We start from the raw sequence: 25025 nt of genomic DNA on the forward strand, positions 1-25025 counted from the left end.
TTAATGAGCAATTGGCTACAGCATTTGTTTTGGATGTAAAGCCGCCTAAAAAGAAACTACTTTCAACGATCCAATTGTTCAAATTCATTCACCAATTTTTAAAGACAGCCATATTCAATTTTGCTATTTTCTTATTTTCTTTTTAAATTTGATAGACCTACAAGAATTTACATCTGTCCAAAAGAAACTAATTGTTTGCTTTTTGAACAACTGACAAAGCGTAAATAAAACAAGCAACATTGACACATTTCATTGTTGTAGCAAGTAATGATAAAAAGAGTATCCATATTTGTGTGTACCTGCATTACAAATATCACATTTATATGGTTTGGCTCCAAAGTGTGTCTGGTAGTGTCCATTGAAGCTCTGGGCCTGTTTGAATGTCTTCCCACATACATGGCACTTGTGGATCTTGTCACCAGGCTTGACTGAAAGCAGAGTGAGGACCACAGCTACAGCCAGTACCTTGCTTAATTGTACTCAGAAAAGTCATTATGCTTTTAACATCAACAAAGTAGGCAACACATTTTAGCAAATACTGGGTGGTAAAAAAATATATATTTATATGATGAGTAAGGTACTTGAGAAATTGGCTAATTATTAAAAACAAAGGCCCTTTAAAAGACTCAAGTGAGAACTACACAAATCTAAGCAGCTGTTGAGTCATATGTTCATCAAGTGTGTTTTTTGACCTTGCTTTGACTTGCAACCATTTTTAACGCAGCTGAAAAATCATTAAAATAAATATTTGACGAGTTCCATCAGTGCTCCAGCTAGGATTTGAAAAGGGCAGGGTGGGGGCTATTTTGTCAAAAGGGCACCTTCCACGCGCAGTATTTTGTCAAAAGGGCACTTTCAAGCACGCAGTATTTTGTCAAAAGGGCACTTTCAAGCACGCAGTATTTTGTCAAAAGGGCACTTTCAAGCACGCAGTATTTTGTCAAAAGGGCACTTTCAAGCACGCAGTATTTTGTCAAAAGGGCACTTTCAAGCACACAGTATTTTGTCAAAAGGGCACTTTCAAGCATGCAGTATTTTGTCAAAAGGGCACTTTCAAGCACGCAGTATTTTGTCAAAAGGGCACTTTCAAGCACGCAGTATTTTGTCAAAGGGGCACTTTTAAGCACGCAGTATTTTGTCAAAAGGGCACTTTCGAGTGTGTGGTCGTATCCAGAATGCTCCCTGGTGCATATAAATTGTTATATTATTAATAATACTTAGGATATATTATTTCCATTATTATTAAATCACTCAAATAAAATGTCTACAATGATGAATAAATAAATGACAATGTACAATAAGGAATAAATTAATAACAATGTAATAAGAGATTAAACAAGAGATGTGTTTGTCAGAAACGCAATGCCCCCTTTTACGCTGCTTTGAAGCCATATAATATGACCTTTGACCTTTACCTTTCACCACTCAAAATGTGCAGCTCCATGAGATACACATGCATGCCAAATATCAAGTTGCTATCTTCAATATTGCAAAAGTTATTGCAAAACTAGTTCTGGAACAGAATGACAGAGTGACAGAATGACAGACAGGCCAATAACAATATAGCCCCAGATCATTATCCGGGGGCATAAAAATTATAAGGGTGGGGCTTCGGACGGGCAGAGCGGGGTTTCAGAAGGGCAGGGCGGGCCGCCCTTCCATTTAGGCCTAGCTGGAGCACTGATTGGAAAACTGCCCCATCTATTTGAAGTCATGTTTTTCGATAAACCAAAACCTTTTAAAACTCAATTGACACATCATAATTATTTAAAATCTGAGCAAGAATGAAGATTCATATTTAGATTGGAATAAATGTGACTTCTAAGAGTGTTCACAAGGTGTCAAAAGAGCCATATAAGGAAAAATGACTTTCACCCTGGCCACCAGGTTTCCCCAAAAAATGTAATTGTTTTCAACCTCAGCACAGCTTTTACAACAACGGTTCTTGATATGTTTTATTAAGATTGGACAAAACTTGCAACTTTAGTTTAAGAATGTTCAAAGGGTCACAGAGATTCCCTATTGCATTATAAGGTAAACTTCTCTGCCCCTCGCAGCCATGTTTTTACCGGACCACAACCATTTGCGTTACTCAGCAGATATCATTAGAATCAAAAAGAAAGGACACAAAATGAGACTTCTATAGTATTCACCCAGTTTCAGCATATCCATGTAATGAATACTGTCCCGGCCTCTGGTGGATTAGTTTTTCCAACAAAAAGGCAACAATTTTCTAACCTGGCCAAGTTATCAATTAGACATATGCTCTAACCAAGTTTTATTAAGATTTGACAATAAATGAGGCCTCTAAAATGTTCACAAGGTAAATGTTGATGATGCACAATTTATGGCGCACTACAGAAAAGGCTGATTACAAAAGCTAACCTTAAGCATAATGTGCTCAGCCTCAGGTGAGCTAAAAGTGGCTACATTACATAACAAGAGCACCGCAACATGGGTGCCATGCTCCGCTGCAAAAGCTTGTCAGATTTTTTTTTTTTTTAGAGGTCACAGTGACCTTGACTTTTGACCTAGTGACCCAAAAATGGGTGTGGCGTGTAGAACTCATCAAGGTGCATCTACATATGAAGTTTCAAAGTTGTAGGTGGAAGCACTTTGATTTTAGAGCCAATGTTAAGTTTAAGGACGACGCCTACGGCGGACGAGCAGGCTATGACAAAAGCTCTGGTTTTCTCCGAAAACAGCCTCGCTAAAAATGCAAAGGTTGACAACACAATTTTAACATACACAAATATATTATTATCAATTTTGAAGATATAGCTGACAAAGAACAGATAACAGCAAACAAACCACAATAAGAATTGGCTTACTTGTTCCTCTGGGCGTGACTTTTCTTGTCATGTCTGCAGTGGGGTTTGTAAACACAAGCCCCTGGTCCAAGGTCATCCCCTCTGGCAGGGTTATCTCCTGAATGATCACATGTGAGGAGCCCTCCTCGTCATTCAGATCCATGACTGAGCTTGGGATCCCTGAGAGGGCCTTCCCTCTGGGCTTGGAGTAGAGCGTGATCACCTGAGGTTGGCACCTCAGGCCCGAGCTGGACACCCCCATCTCCTCCACTATGCTGTCCACCTCCTCCACTTGGGTGACATGCTGTTGAAGATAACATGCATGTGCATAAAATGTCATTCCAAATTAGCCTGTACAGGCTGCATGGCCAACACTTTTGCATAGACTTGCTTTTAACAAAGCATTCCATAAACCAGGTTTAGATGCATATGGTACCTCTAGGGACACTCTCATTGAGAAGTTTCTTTCAGGTTATCTGATCTACTAAAATTAAGACCCAGTGTGACCCTCTACCACTCATAATTATAGTCACTTTGATGAGTGTGTAGTCCTATTGAAAATCAAATTTAATTAAAAACATTCTTACTAGATTCAAGTGTTAAGGCTTCATTTCCAAACCTTGGATACTGATGAGCAGCAAACTGCATAAAACCTGGACAGACTGCAAGTTACTCACAGGCTGTTCTGGTTTTATGCTGTTTTCACAAAGCTGAGAGGGAAAGGGTTAAGGGATTTAAGTATTATTAACCTCAATACTGCAAAAGTTGCATGCTGCAGAGGAATACATACCCTTAAGGAACTGAACAAATATGAACATTGGATCAACAATCATTACATGCTATTGAGATTTACATATCAAGAGGAATATAGCTAAGGTAAACAAGAGATGCGTTTGTCAGAAACACAATGCCCCCTATTGCGCCGCTTTGAAATAAAATTTCAATATATCATTTGGCAGGTTTAGAAATTATCTCCCTTTTAAAGTTTACTACTTCCCTTTGATTGTAATTTTTTACTTTTGACCTTGGAGGATGACCTTGACTTTTCACCACTCAAAATGTGCAGCTTCATGAGAAGCACATGCATGCCAAATATCAAGTTGATATCTTTAATATTGCAAAAGTTATGGCCAATGTTAAAGTTTTCGGACGGACACATAGACAGACAGAAAGACAGACAAACGGACTGACAGTTCAACTGCTATATGCCACCCTACCACGAAAAAAAAATTTGGTACAAAAATTTTGCGAAAAATATTTGGGTATGAAAACAAATTTGGGTACGAAAAAATATTTGGGAACAACAAAATTGGGACCGAAAAAAATTGGGTACGAACAAAAAATTGGGGATGAAAACAAAATTGGGTACGAAAAAAAATTGAGTACGAAAAATTTTAGGTACAGAAAAAAATTGGGGGAACGGGAAAGTAGAACCTGTGGGAACTGGACCCACACTCGCACATTTTCGACCCTTTCCGTCAAACATCAGATAAGTTCCTCGAAGGCAATAGTACGAATACACATTTCGGAAGCGGTAATGCGGTCCTACCTACGCGCGTCAAAATGTAAGCAAAATATGTACACAAGTCTGTCAGGAATGATTGAATTAACGAAGAAAATCGTGTATTAGTGTAAGTTTTTTAAGAAATGTGCAGAAAATATATTAAACAAGAGCTGTGTTTGTGAAACACAATGCCCCCTGCTGCGCAGCTTTGAAGCCATATATTTTACCTTTGACCTTGAAGAATGACCTTGACCTTTCACCACTCAAAATGTGCAGCTCCATGACATACACATGCATGCCCAATATGGAGTTGCTATCTTCAATATTGCAAAATTTGACCATTGACCTTGAAGGATGACCTTCACCAATCAATATGTGCAGCTCTATGAGATACGCATGCACGCCAATATTGAAAAAGTTATGGCCAATGTTAAAGTTTTCGGACAGACAGACAGACGCTTTATATTTGACATTTGACCTTAAAGGATGATCTTCACCTTCACCTTTCACAACTGAAAATGTGCAGCTCCATGAGATGCACATGTATGCCAAATATCAAGTTGCTATGTTCAATATTAAAAAAGTTATGGCCATTAAAGTTTTCGGACGGACGGACAGACTGACACACTGACCGACTGACTGACAGTTCAACTGATATAGGCCACCCTACCCGGGGCATAAAAAGCAATGGCGATATTTTTTCTCAGCCACATAATTGTTAATAGTTTGATATCACAAAATGAAAGTGTAAGTAGAACTGTCAAAAATGACAACCTGTCAATGTGTTGTTTTTGCTGGCACGAGAGGGCGATTACACTCAATGTGTTCACATTTTGACCATAGGCTTTGTCAATGACCTTTATAGTATGGGTAGCTTTGATATTATTTATTGCTATCATGTAACTGCATGATTGTGTATATGTTTACAATACACAAAGCATAAATAATGATATAAATATACTGATTGAGCTTATAATAATCTGAGAACTATAGCAAGGTCAATTAAGGACTTAAAATTGTGTGTCCTGATTTCATGAAGAAATGACCATGCATGTCCTAGATTTCAAATTCAAGGCCCTGGTGTGACACATTGGTAGCATTACCGTTAAACTGTTACCAGGCTTATGAAATTAGTTTTTATTGAACTATCTAAGGAAATCTAAATCAGGCACTGATTTTTCTTGTTTTAATACAGTCATAGATCAGTTGTGGCCTCTGGGTAATGACCAATTTTTGCTTACTTGTCACACCCTTAAAACTTTCCACACGTCTATAATAGCAAACCTGGATTTAGGTGATCTTCAATGGTACATTTAAACTTTAGCTCTGTTACATGAGTGCTGGTAAAGTCCAGTCACATATTTAAATCTAGGCCATGTCAAAATCAAAGTGTCAAAGACAAATGAAAGATGCGTTCATTTATTATTGTCCAGTTGTTTACTACTGCTGTAAGTTTTTATATAATATGACTGATGAACATCATGTGAGAGAAAATTCACATTATCATTGTATATCAGGTTTAGCAGCCTTTTAGATAACAAAGTATGCTAGTTTTCAATGTCGCTTCTGGGAATCAAACCCATAGGGCTTTTAGGAAGATTCTGAAATTTTCGATCCCTCGAGAGCAACCAAACCAAAAATTAAGTCAAATATTGCCGACTCGTTTTTTTGAGTCGGTTCATGAGGGATAATGGAGCTTGATTGGTCATTGTCGGCTCTGGTACTACTTACATGTACCCTGGGTACTCTTAAGTATACTTACATGTACCCTGGGTACTCTAAGTATACTAACATGTACCCCAGGTACGGTAAATAAACGTAATTGTACTCGGTCCATATTAGACTGTACCCGAGTTGTATTCGCGCCCAATATCCGATGTCGTAAAACGCGCAACCGATTATCTTAAACACACTTCTCTTAAAAAAACACTGCATCTACATGCTTTTTGAGTATGTGTTCCGATAATATAGAGGCCATTCTACAGAAAATTGACATAAATGTGTATATATAATTATTACAAAAAAATAGTCGACAACAACTGATTAAGGGTTAAATTTCCCGGGTACATTTTAGTATATTTACCGTACCCGGGATACATGTAAGTATACTTAAGAGTACCCGGGGTACATGTACGTAGTACCCGAGCCGACAATGAACAATCGAGCGATACTGGAAGGTGCAACATCTCTCACGCCCCCTAGCATCGCCTTTAGCAGTATTCAATACTCAACAGGAAAGTGCTGGAGTCATTGATCCCGAGGGACAAGAAAAACAATTGATTAATGTTCGAAATAAATAATTTGATTAATGACAATTCTATTATTTGAGCCAGGTCACAGGAAAAGCGCAGTTAAATCAGTATCCAATTAAATTATTTGTTATGTCAGAAAAACGCTTTTAAGCAAACAGCTTTCAAGCGACTGCAGGCTGATCTAGATCCAAAATGGCCACAATCGCCTTAATGTCTCTTTTACTGTGACACAGTTCATTTAACTTTAAAATAATAAAAAGTACTAACACTAAGAAAAAGTACCAACCAGTAAAGAGTTTGAAATCAAAGTTGAATTTCAGGACAGCTTGGTGATCTGCAAATCCCCGATGAAATGTTGATATCGGGTATCATAGTCATTCAATAAGTCGCAAAATGCTCGAATACAATTTATAAAGCACAATGTGACTTATATTGATAACTAAAAATACCAGTATGCCAGTTTTGCCATGTCAAGCTGTTACGATCCAGGAAGTCCTTCATTCACATCGAGTATATATCCTTCGAATTCCAACTATTGTTGTCATAAGCGGAGATTTAGTGAATAAATAATTCATTTATCCTAAATGACAGCTTCTAAATAGCAAAACAAGCCAATTTATGCTGTAAGAAAGTTTTGAATCGAGACTCTCATGGGGGCGGCCATTGTTGAATGTTGAAACACGAACGACAACTCTGCTAGGAGAATGTTATCAATGACGAGCAATCTCCTACGCAAGAGCGAATGCAAAAGGGAAGTAACTGAAAAATCGAGTTATCTCAATCGGACTGGCTCATTCTTTTACATAGGTCACCATTGTGAATTTTTTTTTGATGGTTATGATACCTTGGACGATGCTGTTCCAGCATCGTCAAAAATAATATCTGTTGATACTTAGTCGAAATCACGAACAGTAATGAAGCCAACCTGTTCTTCCAAGTGCATGTTTTCATCAGCTTGCATCCCCCCTTCAATGTCATCCACCTCACATCTGGACACTGCAATACAGAAGGAAATCTCAGCTTTACATTACATTGTACAAGTGAAAGGCTATTGAGGACATTTTAATTTTTTATTATTTTTCCATTTGTTTTACATGCCCCAGGGGTAGTATTTCAACAAATTCAGCAGAGGACCACTTTTAGAGGTATACATGCAATAAAAACCCTCCAGTCACTATGTTTTCAGAGACAACGATTTTTTAAGGTTTAAACTATTCACAGATCAGGAAAACAAGTAACCCTAGGGGGTGGCCAATCGTAATCCCAGAGGTATAACTTCAACAAACTTGGTGAAGACCACCATGCCATGTAAAAACACCAAATATGAAAACCATGACACAAGTGGTTCTTGGAGATTTTGAAAACTGTTAACTATAGAAGTCTATAAAAAATCATGTGAACAATGCGCCTGACCGATAAGGACCACAATGGCATAGTTTGAACAATTGGACATCAAATATAAAACCTCTGACCCTTGCGTTTTCATAGAAAATATTTTAAAATCAATTTACCCTTGTGGCGTGGCAAGTTTTTACCTCAAAAAAACTTTAAGAAACATACCAAGTATAAAACCTCTGACCCTTGCGTTTTAATAGAATATATTTTAAAATCAATTTACCCTTGTGGCGTGACAAGTTTTTACCTCAAAAAAACTGTTAGAAAAATACCAAATATCAAACCCCTAATCCTTGTTGTTTCAGAACAGACTTTTTAGTTTTATTTTTAAAATCTGTGTTAACTCAAATGACCTCCATCAGAATGAACCGAAATTATTTGAACAACTTCAAAAGAGGGTTGAAAAAGGTCTTGAAACTTTCAGGAAGTTGTTAGAAGAAAAGACTGAAGACTGACAAACAACTGATATCACAGTATGCCAGACCTTTCCAAAAGTTCCGGACAGTCGGACCTGACTGTCGTTTTAAAGACAGGTTGATTTAAAATGCTATGTTGCCGGTCCGAATGTCCGGTAAATAGTAGAAGAGCAGAAGTTTATTTATTTCATAGATATAAAATCTGAAAATAAAAAAGAGGGCCCAAAGTCCCTCATCTGGGATAACAAGATATTATTGGGACAAATCTTCTGACCAAGTTTCACAAAGATCGGAAAATAAATGTGGCCTCTAGTGTTAACAAGGTTTTACTATAGCCATATAAGGAAAAATGCCCCGCCCCCTTGCAGCCATGTTTTTCAACCAACCAGCATCATTTTTTTACTCTTCCAAGATATTATCGGGATGAATCTTCTGACCAAGTTTCATGAAGATCGGAAAGTAGATGTGGCCTCTAGAGTGTTTACAAGATTTTACTATAGCCATATAAGGAAAAATGCCCCTCCCCTTGGAAGCCATTTTTTTCAAACAAACATAATTATTTTCGAACTCATCCAAGATATCATTGAGACCAATCTTCTGACCAAATGTCATGAAGATTGGACAATAAATGTGGCCTCTAGAGTGCTAACAAGGTTTTAGTATAGCCATATAAGGAAAAATGCCCCGCCCCTGGTGGCCATGTTTTTGAAACAACCAAAACAATTTTCGAACTCATCTAAGATATCATTGGGACAAATCTTCTGACCAAGTTTCATGATGATCGGAAAATAAATGTGACCTCTAGAGTGTTAACAGGGTTTTACTATAGCCATATAAGGAAAATAGCCCCGTCCCCGTGGTGGCCATGTTTTTCAACCAACCGACATCATTTTTGAACGCGTCCAAGATATTACTGGGATGAATCTTCTGACCAAGTTTCATGAAGATCGGACTATAAATGTGGCCTCTAGAGTGTTAACAAGATTTTACTATAGCCTTATATAGCCATATAAGGAAAAATGCCCCGCACCTTGGCGGCAATGTTTTTATAAGCAAACTTAACCATTTTCGAACTCATTCAAGATATCATTAAGACAAATCTTCTGACTATATTTCATCAAGATTGGACAATGTGGCCTCTAGAGTGTTAACAAGGTTTGACTATAGCCGTATAAGAAAAAATGCCCCGCCCCCTGGCGGCCATGTTTTTCAACCAACCAGCATCATTTTCGAACTCCTCCAAGATATTATTGGGATGAATCTTCTGACCAAGTTTCATGAAGATTGAACAATAAATGTGGCCTCTAGAGTGTTAACAAGATTTTACTATAGCCATATATAGCCATACCGGTATTAGGAAAAATGCCCCGCCCCTTGGCAGCCATGTTTTTCTAGCAAAGGTTACCATTTTTGAACTCATCCAAGATATCAGTATGACAAATCTTCTGACCAAGTTTCATGAAGATCGGAAAATAAATGTGGCCTCTAGAGTGTTAACAAGATTTTACTATAGCCATATAAGGACAAATGCCCCGCCCACTGGCAGCCATGTTTTTCAAGCAAACGTATCCATTTTCAAACTCATCCAAGATATCATTAAAACCAATCTTCTGACCAAATTTCATGAAGATTGGACTATAAATGTGGACTCTAAAGAGTGAACAAGGCAAATATTGACGCCGGACAACGGACAAAAAGCAATCACAAAAGCTCACCATGAGCACGTTGTGCTCAGGTGAGCTAAAAAGCGCTTAAAAGAAATAAAGGCAGTAAAAATTGCGCCTTATTTTTTTAACATTCATAAAAAGTCCCTATGCATGCCCATGCAAAATTTCCGAGTAAATATTGTAAAAAGTTGTTACAGTTAAACAAAAACTCGTTTTGCAACTCAGATCATAGTTATCTGGGCAAAACATTGTGTTCCCGATTAAATTTACGCTTAATAATAGTGCATATATATATTTGTGGCCAGTTAATTGACATTTGTAGTATAATTTTGAGTTGTCCTATAATTTCACGACCTGGAAATAGTTTTCAATTACATTTTCGTAATACCAAAAATTGCTTTGTGCTTTTAAAACTCATTCCGATACTTATGTTCAGTCTTCGAAATTAGCACACCCCCGATCGCCCGTGGCGAGTAAAATTACTGCCGGGCACATACAAAAATTCACGTTTGTGGCTTGCCGGGCATGTAAATTATTGAAGCCAATTGACAGTTTATAAAAAAAATCGTAAGCGGTTCTTGATATTTGCAGATCTATTTTTCAATTTTGCGAACAAACACCTTGCCGTAAGTTGTAAAACAATGAAATTCTATTGGTTTAACAACACGCACCTGCTTGCACACGTCATCGTTATTGTTTTTGGCCGATGCAGTTCAGTCACATTCGGTTCTTATTGAAGGTTTCTCTAGACATTAATCGAGAAGATGCTTTTTGAATCGATCATTTCAATCAAGTAATACACTTCCGTTTTTGTCAATGTAAACAAGTGTCATTGTCGACATAGAGGCAGTATCTTAGGTATGTTGATGGGGCTAAGCCCGATAAAGCACTTCCAAAATGGAAAATTGACAATGATTTAGAGAAAAAGGAAGCCAAGAAATGGTACGAGGACACCAGAGAACGCTCTTTTCAAGAGCACTGGTGTAACGATCGACCGTCTTAATTCTAGTGATTGATTAGATGTAATTGTATTCACTACTATTGAAACAAATGTTCTGCTTTACTATGTGTAGCATGTTAGTGTTAAAATGTTGTGATTTGTTATAATTTTGGTTAAAAAAGTTTGGGCATGTAAAAAATATGTTGGGCATGTAAAAATTCTTAAGTAACTGGCCCGACTGGCATGTAACTTTTCAAAGCTAATTTCGAAGACTGTATGTTATTGATATCCAACATGAGTTTTGTTATTTTAGGTACTTAATGGATTCCAAACAAGTGTAAATGTGAATTTGTGTGTAAAATTTATTCTTTAGTCAATGTCACTTGACTATCAGCAGTGCTTTTTTTTCTTATGGGGGAAAAGGCCTAGCCTTCAATTTTAGGGGGAAAATATCGACAAAACTGGGAATAGCAAAATATATTTCCAAGATAAAATTAACATTTTGGAAATTTGCATGATTTTAAAGAAATTACTTTTGGGGGAAGGGGCCTGATCAGTATCTGAAAACTTTTGTTTTGACAGCAATGTGCATACCAGTATACAATAATTGAATTTTCAATTGAGAAATTGATTTTTTTAAACTTATGTCTGGTTTGGATATTTGTCTTTAGAATATTGTGAGTATGTTGTGATTTGTAAGTGTTCATTGTTGTGTTTCTTATTTCCCATATCATTTTTCCCATTGACATTAAGTCGATGACGAGTGATGTTTTGGTTCTATGAATCCCAGTTTGGTCCTACAAGTTTTTTATGTCCACAGGACCAACATTTTTTAAGTCCACAGGACCGAATGTAAAACAAAACTGACAATTTGAGCATTTATTGCATTCAACCAAAAATTGTGTATTCTGCTAGAGTAACCGAATATTAATTTTGTAACCAATTAACCTCCTTAAAAAACGGATAACCGAATAACCATTGTCATCCCTAATTATAACAAATGCACATATTGATGACTTAACTACAAGTATGGGATGCATTTTTTTCCCCGCAATAATCTGTGTTTACCTTGTTTAATCAGCGTCCAATTGTTGATTTGGAACAAAGCTTCGATGGCTGCCTCCTGGTCAGAGGTAATTTGCACAGTGAGTAGGTGGTTACCATCCCCTGCATCTTCTTCCCTGCTCACTGAATGAGAGAATTAATGAGTTGATAACAATTGAATAAACAATATAAAGTCGACACACGATGGCTCGAACTCGCTTGGCTCTAATTTTTGGATGTCTCAAACTCTCCTCGAAGCACCAATTTTTTTATTGCTATATATTCATATAAAATTCATTCTGATGACGTAAATTCGCAAGGCTCAAATAATTGAATGGCTTGAACTGTTTTCACAGTCCCAGTCACAATTATCATATGTTCTTCAGTTTGTTTGGCTTAAACTGGTATCTGGACGCATAAAGAAAGTGTTGATAATCAATAAGAAGCGCTAGATTTAAGGCACGCACTAATTGATGTCCCACCCGTTGCAAATATGTCCTCGAATCGATTTGAGTAAAAGATGACACTTTGCATATGCAGTGCTCCAGCTAGGCCTATATCGAAGGGCGCTGCGCCCTGCCCTGCCCTCCCGAACCTCCGCCCTGCCCCCCCCCCCCCAAACCTTCGCCCTGCCCCCCCTCCCCCCCCCCCCCGCCCTCAAAAAAAAATAAATAAATAAAATAACAAATATTTTTTATTTTTTTATATTATGATAATTCATAAATCTCTTTTTACATTGTAATTAGTTTAATCCTCATTGTAGACATTATATTTTAATGGTTTAATAATAATGGGAATAATACAATTATTTATAACATATAAATTAACATGCAATAGAAAGCATTCCAGAAACATCCGCGCTCGAACGTGCCCTTTTCACAAAATACTGCGCATCGAAAGTGCCCTTTTCACAAAATACTGCACATCGAAAGTGCCCTTTTGACAAAAAAGCCCCCCTGCCCTTTTCAAATCCTATCTGTAGCACTGATATGTTTACAGTTTTGTTTGTAAGTGATGTATTAACATGTTTCCATAAATGTGCTACATAAAACACGCTGATATAATTCATTATATAATATTTGTTTTATTGTATGTGTTACTGTGTAGAAGTATTTATTTACAAAAAATAAAGTACATTATTGGTTCTTATTAATTACAAAGCAAAAAGTAGTACAGAGTTCAGACAGTAAGAATAATCTTCAACTGGAGATGCTTATTATGCAAATAGATGTTGTAAAACAAGGGCTGTTTGTAAAACATGCATGCCCCCCCATATGGGCAATAAGTTGTAGTAGCAGCCATTGTGTAAATACGTTTTTTGTCACTGTGGTGGTGGTGGTGGTGGTGGTGGTGGTGGTACCTTAATTTCATTTTTGCCCCATGTTTATTGATACAATGCATTACAAAAATGCAGTTAGCCTTACATTTGGTAAAATTTAAATAAATTACATGGGAGGCAAATGCTGTAACAAAAAGAACATGCATAAACGGTAGTTGTTTCCCTTGTTTGAACCATGCTAAATCCTTAAAATGCCTATTTCCAGTAACTGTGACCTTCACCTGTGACCTTGACCTTTGACCAAGTGACCTCAAAATCAATAGGGGTCATCTGCGAGTCATGGTCAATGTTCCTATGAAGTTTCATGATCCTAGGCCCATGCGTTCTTGAGTTATCATCTGACAACCACCTGGTGGACGGACCGACCATCATACCGACAGACAGACCGACATAAGCAAAGCAACATACCCCCTCTTATTCGAAGGGGGGCATAAAAATATATTGGAAATTGGTTGGCTCCAAAATCAGATGGCTCGAACTTTTGTTGTCGGTCCCTGTAAGTTCAAGCCATTGGGTTTTGACTGTAAATTAAAACTTTGAAACTTATGCTGTAAAGCTTAAAAACAGAATTAGTGTAGATGGCAATTGATACAAACAAAGCAAGGGCTAAAAACTCTGTCAATGACTTGACTTTCATAAAAAGATAACACAAGCGGTAACTTTGCAGAATTATTTTTCTAAGGTAATTATAGGCTATGGCTATTTTAAGCACTTATAATAACAATTCATTGTCATTAGGGATGGGAATCGTATCCGAAATTGGTATCCGGATAACCGTATCCGCTATCCGAATATATTCAGATATCCGTATTCTTTTTAAAGAAAACTACAAAAGGTTGTTGCCATCATCACAGCACTGTGAATACGTTAGTGTGCATTGTTTACAGTATAACAAACAATATAACGCATTTATATGATTTCTTTATTCCAATTATTTTATTTATAAGAACAATATCAAAGTCGCAAAATACGTATTTCTTAAAAAAAAAACAACCACACACATCATAAAACTAAAACAAAAGCATACTACTTTATATACATTCTACATACAGTTAATACATTCAGTTTTATTTCATTTGTTTTCGCTAAGAGGCACTGACCAAGTTTTTGTTTCGCTATAATTTAGTCTGTTCCTTAGCTTGGAAAGTACCAAGCAGGCCGACGAGAACACGTGCTCAATCGGAACCGATGTTGCCGGAACTGCCATAATACTTCTGGAGTTTGAAAAATCGCTATTTGTATACTCCTTTTTTTAACAGATAAAAATTAATTGACCAATTGAAAAACTTTTATTAAAGTAACAATAATACTCGAAATCAATGAAAATTTCGTACAATTGTTTGTAAAATAAACTTAACCAATTAAAAATCAGTGTTTCTTATCGCATTGCCGAAATTTAAACGCCAGATGTGGTCTGATAAAATAGATGTTTGTAGATACAAATTGCTCGTTTTTATTATTGTTTTGCATATTAAATTCCATTTTAAATTCCCGCAACAATACCAATTGATACGACACATGAACACTAACATGGTGTCCGTGTGTCGTATGAATAGATATAGTAGCGGGAAATCAAAATGGAATTAATTGTTTCACAAATAAATAAAAACGAGCGTTTTGTATCTACAAAAATCTATGTAATCATGCCACATCTAGCGTTGAAATTGTGGCTATTGCTATAAGGAACACTGATTGTTTAGGTGTTAACTTCATTTACGAAATACTTTACAAAATTGTCGTTAATTTTGAGCGTTATAGAAACTTTAAATTGGGCAGAGATAATTTTTCCATACTGTTGCACCCGTCAAGAAGCCAAGTAGCAGTTGGTGTCAATTATCGGGAAAAAAGGACCATAAAACAAAACACGGAGGCGCAAGTTGGCAATTATGCAACTTGGCCATTATCAACAAGGTGATCGGGAACTGGCAAATCACTCGCTGAGAAACAACTAATTTAACGGATTTATGTCAGTCTGTCAACGATGTCTGGTATACAGATTAACATCGAAATATACAATAAGGAACAAAGGGTGAATAACAATATGGGTAATATCATTTAATCAAGTATTTGAATCCTCTTTTACGATTCGGATACTTGAACAGTATTTTGATATCCGGATATCCGGATAATCGTTACCATCCCTAATTGTCATAGATATATATACATGTAATTCACTATTTATTCGTATTCTGACCTAGTGCTTATGCTAGAATCTGAGATTAAACAATAGCTGTCACAATAGGCTGACTTATGCCACCTATATACGCTTGGTAGAAGTTATGAGCTTTTTTCGAAATCTATTCGCAGATTTCGAAACCTAAACGTGGACCCTTATTTCAAGTTCAAGGTCACAGGGGTCAAAATTTGTGTGCGTATGGAAAGGCCTTGTCCACATACACATGCATGCCAAATATTAAATTGCTATCTGAAGCGACACAGAAGTTATGGGCATTTTTCTAAGTCTAAACGCAAAGTGTGACAGACGGAGGGACAGTCTGATCACTAAATGCCCTCCTTCGGGAGCATAAAAATGTCTTAGAATATCAAAATAAATCAGAAAGTCACATAAACTAGAGAGAGTGACCCTGTGACCTAGTTTTTGACCCGGCATGACCCATATTTGAACTTGACCTAGATATTGTCTTGATTCAACGTATGACCAAGTTTGGTAAAGATCAGATGAAAACTACCTCAAATAGGGAGAGGACACCATGCTAAATCCTTGAAATGCACGAAGTGACCCCGTGACCTAGTTTTTGACCCGGCATGACCCATATTCGAACATGACCTAGATATTGTCTAGATACAACTTCTTACCAAGTTAGGTAAAGATCGGATGAAAACTATATGAATTAGAGAGCAGACACAAAAAGTGTGACAGACTGACAGACAGACTGACAGTGCGAAAACTATACACCCCTTCGAAAGGGCATAAAAAACATTTTGGCTTTTGCTCCAATATAATTTCAATCACACTATCATATACTAGAAAAGAATCTGTTTAATCGTTGTGTACAACATAACGCTACCCATAAACAACACATCCTACAGTTAAGAGGCCTTGTTGATACTAATCATCTACCTTTAATGAGTTGCCAATTGTTTATCTGAAAGAAGGTGTCCAGAGCTGACTCCTGTTCATCATTGACAAACAGTGTCAGGGTGCTGCCTTCCACAAACGTGTTGCCGTCTTCATGTTCCGTCTCAATAGCTGTCAGGTCACAGAGATCTGAAACGTGGAAAAGGCAAATATTACCAATACCATTAACAAAATGTAACCGTACATTAACAACAAGAATATCAGTGAAACTGATGGATGCTCCCCGATGATGCACTTTGTCAATCTATGCGTAAATAACCAACGAAAAAAAATTCATTATTAGCCTCGGTAACCTCAGGGGTTTTTCTGCCTATTTTGGGAAAAGGAGTCTGACTAAATTGGGAATTTTTATCGACAAAATTGTCCATTTTGGGAATTTTCGAGTCGATGAAACGGTCAATTTGGGAATTTTATCATGCTTAAATAAGTAAGTGGTTTTACAAAAAAAACATGTTTTTAATTGTTATTTTGTCTTCAAAAACGCACTGGTAACAGGTAAGTAAGTCACACAAGCCCTCCCTTGGCAGAGCTATAGTACAGCCATGGGTACTTTCATACTTGAAAGCATTTGATGAACTTGAACTTGGAGACTGAACAACAACTTTCTTACTAGGCTCCGAAGAAGAATTATCGACTGAGTCGGACAATGGAACAGCCATGGGTATTTCACTTGCTTGCACTGCTTGTTTGGGGTTACTAGAGGGAGTAGAAGATTCAGCGATTTTCGCAAACATCGACATTATCGTCGAACATCCTTTTGCATCTCTTTTTCTTGGTTTTTTGCTGTAGTACTTATAGTTATGGGAAGCCATACTTGAAAATAAGCGTCTACAGATTTGGACTAGAATGTGCATTGTGCGGCTCTATATACTTGTTATAATGCGGAACAGTTCGAACCTTATCGCTGTCAATGTTGGCAGATGCATCTGGCAAATACACCTGCTAAATCTGAGTCACTAAAGGCTTAATTACGTCACGGATGAAGGGAAGTCACTCTTTCGATATAAATTATGTTTACTTTTTACGATTTTGAAAGAATATTTTTTTTTAGAATTGGGAAATATGTAATCAAAATTCGATTGGGAACAGGTCCGTTTGCTTTGGGAATGCCTCCGTTGTCCGGAGGCACAGACAGTGCAGAAAAACCCCTGGACCTTGACCCCAGTGACCTCATCAAAAGGTAGAGGTTTATGCAAGGTACTTACATGCAAATATGAAAAAAATCGGTAAAGAATTGAAGGTGCTATGAGAAACTGTAACGAAAGTGTGACGAAAAATTCTATTATAAGCCTCTGCGACCTTGACCCCAGTGACCTCAAACCTCATCAAATGCAAGGTACCTACATGGCAAGTATGAAAGAGATCGGTAAAGAATTGAAGGTGCTATGAGAAACTTTATCAAAAATGTGACGGAAAAATATATTATAAGCCTTGGTGGCCTTGACCCCAGTGACCTCAAACCTCATCAAAAGGTAGAGGTCCATGAAAGGTACCTACATGCCAAATAGGAAAGAGATCAGTAAAGTATTGAAGCTTCTATGAGAGACTGTAACAAAAGTGTGACGGAAAAATATATTATTAGCCTCGGTGACCTTGACTCCAGCAACCTCAAACCTCATCAAAAGGTAGAGGTCCATGCAAGGTACCTACATGCCAAATATAAAAGAGATCGGTAAGGTATTGAAGGTGCTATGAAAAACTGTAACAAAATTGTGACGGAAAGTAGGAGGAAAGTAAGGAAGTACGGAACTTCAAACGGGCAACTATATGCTCCCCGAAAATTTTGGGGGAGCATTGAAAGAGATCGGTAAGGTATTGAAGGTGCTATGAGAAACTGTAACAAAAGTGTGACGGAAGGAAGGAAGGAAATAAGGAAGTACGGAACTTCAAACTGAAAATTTCCGGGAGCATAAAAAAGACACCATGATTACTTGCAGGGATCATATTTTTTTCAGTTTAGTCAGTCTAGACTGATTGGGGTCATGAAAGACCGATTTAAAATCCTAAACAGTCGGTTCAATTCTGTCCTGACATTCGTTAAAACCGATGTAAAGTCAATAAGTTCCCAATAAAATTCGCTATTCAAGATCTGTCTGGCTAAAACTTACCATCGCTAATCCCTTTATTCCCCCAAATTAACAACCCGCTTCTACTACTCGAGTGCACCAGTGTTGTTTTTGACACCTGATCGGCGATTTACCGGCAATTACCGGTATTGATTTTATCAGGCATGCACAGACACACCACAGTGTTTTTATAATAGGGGTCTATAATTGCTATCATACAGAAATAAACGCCAATAACGCTATTGTACCACCTAAGGTTATAAAACCTGTCAAAACACCGATTTTGTACATCAAACAAATTGGATGCTGACCAATACGCGTTGATGTTGCACATAAATTAACTTTCGTTTTCGACTGATTGTCAGAACATAATTTGTAACATATTGCATCAATCTTAATTTAGAGTTAATTGACAATTGGTTGAATAAGAAAAGTACGCGATGCGCTCACTTCGCGTCACACGATTTACATATGTTCAAGGGGATATCCCTGTACGGATTGGATGTCAAATCCAAGGCATACGGGAAAACCCCACAATTCAGTTTATGGAGTGTATTTACTTCCGTAGAATGGAGAATGCTGTGTTCACGAATTTCTGAAACACATGTATCGTCATAATTGAGAGAAAATTAGAGTTTTTGTAAGTAATATACTGACTAAAGGTGAAATGATTGATCGTTTAAGGTGTCCTGCTTTTTGGTAAAATTTCCAGACAAGTTTTTATGGAATGTCCTTATTTGGACATGAAAAATTATGGCATGTATGGATTTCGGATGAAAATTTTAGAATACTTTTCCCCCTATTTCAAATCCTGACCAAATGATGTTGTGGGAAAATATGATCCCTGATTACTTGTATATTTTAATAATTAATTTGTATACATCATACTTTTGATCAGATGATCAGGACTAAACTATAAAACTTTCAAATCGATGTTCATGAAACGATGTATTTCCTGTTCACTGAATATATCATAATTATGGTTATAGCAAATACATGCTTGACTATAGAACTTATAAAATTACAATACCACAATTATTGATACCTTCATCGGCAATATTCATTTCATTCTCGACTACACTCCCATCAGCATTTTCCATATTTTCTGAGGACATAACAGAAATTGTTCCACTTTCCATGTTTTGTTAATCTGCAAAACATAAAATAAATACATACAACTTTCGCATATGTGAAAAGTGTGCATTCAATGAAGATAAAAGAACATAAACAAGCCAACATAAAAGGGATAATTATCATTCAACATTGAGGCCTCAATGTACCCCACATTCCCAAATTTTAATATCATAACCTTAAACTCTTAACAATCTTTACATCTTTTTCTATCCCACTTTACCAACAGATTAAGTGTAGATGAACATATTGTTTGTTATGGTTCAATAAATGCAGGGCTTTTCTTCTTGATTTTGGGAAAGGTTGGCCGCAGTGCAAGGCAAGGATGTAATAGATCAATTAAAAGTCACTTGCCTCACAGGACTACTACCTGAAATCAGGTTGCCTGTACCTACTATGTTGTTCAAAGGTTCAAGTTTTTCACAGACATGCTTTTGTGTGTGTGATTTTATCCAATTGAAAGTTTGAAAATCAAGCTGTTTGGTATTTTGTAGGAAAAATAAACAATGTCCATTTAAATATTTCACTTAGGTACACTGACATTTTTATGTTGATATTTGGAACAGTGTAAATATTTGACATCTGTTTGACATCGTTATCGAGTCAGGCTACATAAAAATGATGATGTGAAAAAGATTGGTGTACTGAAACCTAACCGATAGCAACAATTTAGGTCGGCGTGTTAGTTTTCCAATATGATGGATAGAGCGTACGAAAGAGTAACAAAGTTAATAAAAAGTAATTATTTCTTGCTTTAATGGCACCATTTGCATGAGTTTGTTCTTCAGACAGGTAAATGTTGATAACTTTTGCAGTACAGGGCTTTTTTTGCCCAATTTTATAGCCGAAATTTCAAATTCGGCTATATTCCCAATCACAAAAAGTTATTTTTCTCCCCAAAATTTGCTAAAAAATTCCCAATTGGGAAAAAACGCTAGTGACATTGGCTGTTGGGCTTTATAACAAAGCGTAGTCCGATCCGGTCTCGTACGGATTTTAGATTTTACCTCTATTCGGATAATGTCGGCTTTATTCGTGTGCACGATATTCTCCGTGTTGTTCGCTGGCTCATTATATTTGCGATGAAATTCAAAGGTTTTGTGATTCGCCTGAATGGAAAACAAAGATGTCACGCAATTCTAAATATTATCTTGCAGCAGAATGAAAACTATTAATTTTTTTAAACAAGCGTGATTAAAATAAACAAAGATTGTCAAGAAGTACAAGTCTTCCCATTTAAACTCCTTCCATTGTTAATGATGACAATTTAATAACAAGGTACTCTTTTGCCTTGTCATCGTTGATTTCCAAAAGCAATTTGCTCACTGATATTCAACATCACAGTTGAAAGCAGTAGTTTTTCAGAAGAAGACAAAGTGCCTCCTAATAAAATGGTGCCTGATGTGACTGAAGACTTTGTGTGAGCTTATTATGTGGAAAACTGATGATAATGGTGGTGTTGGTGATTAAAAAAAGCTGAACTCATTCATGTAGTTTTAAATCCAAATTTATTTTCCCAATTTCTTGAAAATGACGATAAAATTCCCAATTTCAAAGCCATGGGCTATCTTCCCAAAAAGCTGAAAAAAGACATGCAGTATCCGTGTTCCTTAGCCCTTGCAGTGGTGATCAAATTTTGCACCTTAGGACAAAAGACAGCGCATTACAACTCTCTGCAACCCTTTGAGTTTTAAAGCTGAGTTGAATTATTGCAAATCGAGAAACATCTAATATATATTGCCTATTTGTCTTCACACACCACAAAATCAGTTGCTTAAGATAGGTCATGCATTCAAGCTGTCACAATGCTTCACCATAACAAATAAGTAGAACTTCTTTTGGTCGTGGTCGGAGTAAGGATCAAAGCCATGATAACATGACTTTGTACGTGTCTCTGCTCCATGACTTAGTCTTAACTCTTATCACAAGTCTTGCTTGGTTGGAAGCTCCTTTTTTGGCCTATACATTTGCTTAACTCTTTTAGTTGATCATGTCTGTTCAAAATGCTTTGATGAATATCTTTGATGTGACATGCTTCTTGACAGCAAGGGTGTTAACATCTCTGAAGGAATTCCAGAGATTTACATCGGTGTATGTGCTGTGGCGACATTAAATGTCAAAAACAATCTATCGTCTATCTTTCAATACTAAAAGTGTGATAGTGTTAAACAAGAAGAAACATATTTATAGGTTAAAAGTTGTTTAAACACTGTTTTGTGCATTCAGGGACGACTGGGGAGTAGAGTGGGGCTAAGGCAACGCTTGAACCCCTCTAGGTCTGCCTGCTGTACAACTGAGGCTGGTAGGCTGTTCCAAAGAACTATGGTGTAAGGAAAGAAGGAATATTTATAGTAGTTGGCTGATGTATGGACTTGTCTGAATGAGAGTGGGTGCATATGACGAGTCATCCTCATAGGCCTCTCAAGATATGATGGCAGCGAAATGGCTACCAAGCCATACACAATTTTGTAAAAAAGGGTCAGTCGGGAGAGGTCACGTCGGTCCTTCAAATTCTGCCAGCCAAGTTCAGTCTGCATACCGGTAACACTGCTGTAGAATGAGGTCATTTTTCACCCAGCGGACTGCTCTACGTTGAACTTTTTTTATTTTGTCACTATTTTGTTTGGTAACAAAGTTTGAATAAAAGAAAGAACATTTAATTTGAACAGGCCTCGACACTAACGGTGGTCCGGGGACCCGAGGCCCCCAGATTTTGGCGAGGACCACCAGTTCTTTCAAGCTGGGTGGTCCTCCGGGAACCCTTAATTTATAGAACCACTTTGTCTTGATCGACCATTTGAATTTTTAAAAGTGCCTCCAATTTTTAATGAGCGGCGTTTAAATAAAAAATCGATAAAATCTTATCCGAAAATGTACTGCGAATCGAAAGCACGCGACTGAGCATTAGCGGCCAGCGTCTGTCAGTTGTAAATATTGATTTTCGACGATGTAAGCGACCTACAGTGCAGAGAGTATATTGAAATCACTGAAGCGTGTAAGTGTTACAAACGGTGCTTTTATTGCTATTGTCAAATTTTATGGGGGTTATTATCGGATTATTAATGGCTCCTTTATGACATTGAGCCCCCAAAAAAGTAACATTGGGACAAACTGTCACGACGATCAGTAATTATAATAATTATTAGGGCCGCTATTTCTTTAATCAAAACCATAGGCGATCGGGCTGGCAAAAGCATTTAATTTCTCCACAAAAACACATGCCGGTATACACTTTTTTCTACAGGTATTTGTGAGCACTTCTGTTTAATAGTTCCATTATTATAATGACCTTGGAAGGATATAATTTGATTAAGATACCAACAATTTCAACAATTTCAAAACAATCGTTCACTTGGTGTACTTTATTTCGGATATGTTAAAATTCGGACATTCAAAGATAGTGACATGCATGTGTTTGTTTGTTGTTGATAGTTTGTAAAAAAATATGCTTGATGTTATTTCAGGCAACTAGAAAATTATAAATTATCTGGGCCTTTCTTTCAGGAAATAGGCGTGAACAACTATAATTTAATTGATCCTGGAAATCATCCACCACTAACAGAAAACATTTTAACAACAGAAGCTGATGAGTGATGTATGTCATGTCCAAATGACCATATATAACTGTTTAACAAATTAAGTGAGATGATTTATTTTCTGATGTTTTATATTTCTTTTTCCCTTTCAAATGATGTAAATTGGTGTGATTCTATGTTTAAATAATTAATTTTGAAACATTTAGGCAGCATACTGTTTAATACATTGAAGTTAACGTTGTTATATTATTTTGGTTATCTGTGTTGTTTATCAAGTTGAAAAAAATGGTATTTATATACAAATAAAGCTTATTAAGACTTATGAAGGTATGCCTTATGAAGGTACTTATTGTTTTTTTATGTAATAATTTACTTTTTAAAGTGATAATATAGGCAATTACATTAATGTAGTAAGGTTTCTTTAAATGATTGTTCTTATTAATAAGGTTGGAATAATCGACAGTTTTCACGGCGCGAAAAAGTTGCAACAAGTTTTGTTGAGCCAGTGAAACCCCTGAATGCGCGTAATTACCTTTTATTTCTTAAAAGTTTATAATAAGAACTTCGGAAACGCTAAATTCTGGCGGCGAAGGACAATGCTGAAGATGATAATGCTGAAGATGATTATGACAAGGATGACGATGCTGATGATATTGATGAAATACATGATATCAAAAGTTTACAAGACAAGGTTATGAGCTTTTAATGGGTCTGCTTTAAATGGCAACAGAATTGAATATAGGAAATAAAAATGTGTACTAGTATGCTTCTTGTACTTATTTGCCCTTACGCCGAGAGTAGCTGTGTGTTGAAACAGGAGGACTCCCTAGTTTGGGTGAGGGCCACCAAAAGTTGAAAGTAGGGTTCCCTCCGGGTACCCTGTCAAAACAGTTAGTGTCAAGGCCTGTTGAAGCATTATGACTTTCCTTTCCTCCACAGTAAGGATCTTCGGGGTATTTAAATGATACTACATGATGTTGATTGATAATCATTAAATGATTCGGGTAATGATTCAAATGTCTAGATTCATGACTGAGAATGTCAAAACAAAAATGGCTTTTTTCACGAGCACAAAACAATGGTCACAATCAAGCTCCATCGCTTTAAATGAATTTGTAATAGAACTAAAATTACAATAATAAAAGACCAAGCAAACGTCAAAAGGTAAAGTGAAAGTAATAAAATAAATTGTACTGAGTTCTCATTCGGCATTCAATGACTTTTTCAAAGAAATCAAAGATGTTCCAAAGCCTTCACAATTGGCGGAACACCTCGGTCAAGGCTAGCAGACGCTAACAAATTTACCGGCTGGTTTACTGTCACGTTACAAGCATCTTTTTGTTATATGTTCAACTATTTAAAATTTACCTATAATTTTGATGGATATTTGCTTAAGTTATTTAATTTGCAAATGGCTACCATTTTTCTTCTACCCAGCACGCTTTTAATGCGCATGCGCATATTTTTATGTGACAAAACACAGAGCGTGAACACGGCGCTAAATTTCAGTTCCGCACATACAGACGGTAGTGAAGAAGCAACGAGATCTGTAGATATGAAAGCGCTCAATGCACTTCACTCATTGAATGTATTTTAAAAGGGGCATTTACAGAAAAATGTGTTTGTATAGGTCTCTGATTGAATATTACAGTCACAAGACATGGAGTTCGACGTTTAAATGAAGAGCCATTCGAACGGCCACGAAAAATGAAAACATCAATGCGTTTGTATTTACTTTTAATTGTCTTCATTTGTGTGATTTAGCAAAAATATCAACGAGTAAAATGACATTGATTTACAATCTGCCATAATTGTACACATGATT

General features: G+C 36.8%; 2 protein-coding genes across 8 annotated transcripts in view; one reads left to right on the top strand and one right to left on the bottom strand.

Moving 5' to 3' along the window:
* The window catches only part of LOC127831652 (zinc finger protein 829-like), a 36741-nt gene extending 12088 nt beyond the window's left edge, over positions 1–24653 (bottom strand). The window contains exons 1-8 of one of the 7 annotated variants that reach the window (XM_052356682.1): positions 24569–24631; positions 20672–20773; positions 19579–19683; positions 16450–16596; positions 12053–12172; positions 7492–7562; positions 2832–3114; positions 300–428 (exon numbers count right to left, since the gene is read on the bottom strand). In XM_052356682.1, the coding sequence (XP_052212642.1) occupies positions 300–428; positions 2832–3114; positions 7492–7562; positions 12053–12172; positions 16450–16596; positions 19579–19672 (844 nt within the window). In that variant the 5' untranslated portion in view covers positions 19673–19683; positions 20672–20773; positions 24569–24631. Of the gene's footprint in view, positions 1–299; positions 429–2831; positions 3115–7491; positions 7563–12052; positions 12173–16449; positions 16597–19578; positions 19684–20671; positions 20774–23976; positions 24325–24394 lie in introns of those variants that run through there. The other 6 variants (XM_052356673.1, XM_052356693.1, XM_052356697.1 and 3 more) reach the window with 6 other exon arrangements.
* LOC127831777 (uncharacterized) overlaps positions 1–25025 on the top strand; it is a 216552-nt gene that overhangs the window by 140906 nt on the left and 50621 nt on the right. The window lies entirely within an intron of this gene.

The sequence above is a fragment of the Dreissena polymorpha genome, chromosome 1, assembly GCF_020536995.1.
Source record: "Dreissena polymorpha isolate Duluth1 chromosome 1, UMN_Dpol_1.0, whole genome shotgun sequence".
Lineage (NCBI taxonomy): Eukaryota > Metazoa > Mollusca > Bivalvia > Myida > Dreissenidae > Dreissena > Dreissena polymorpha.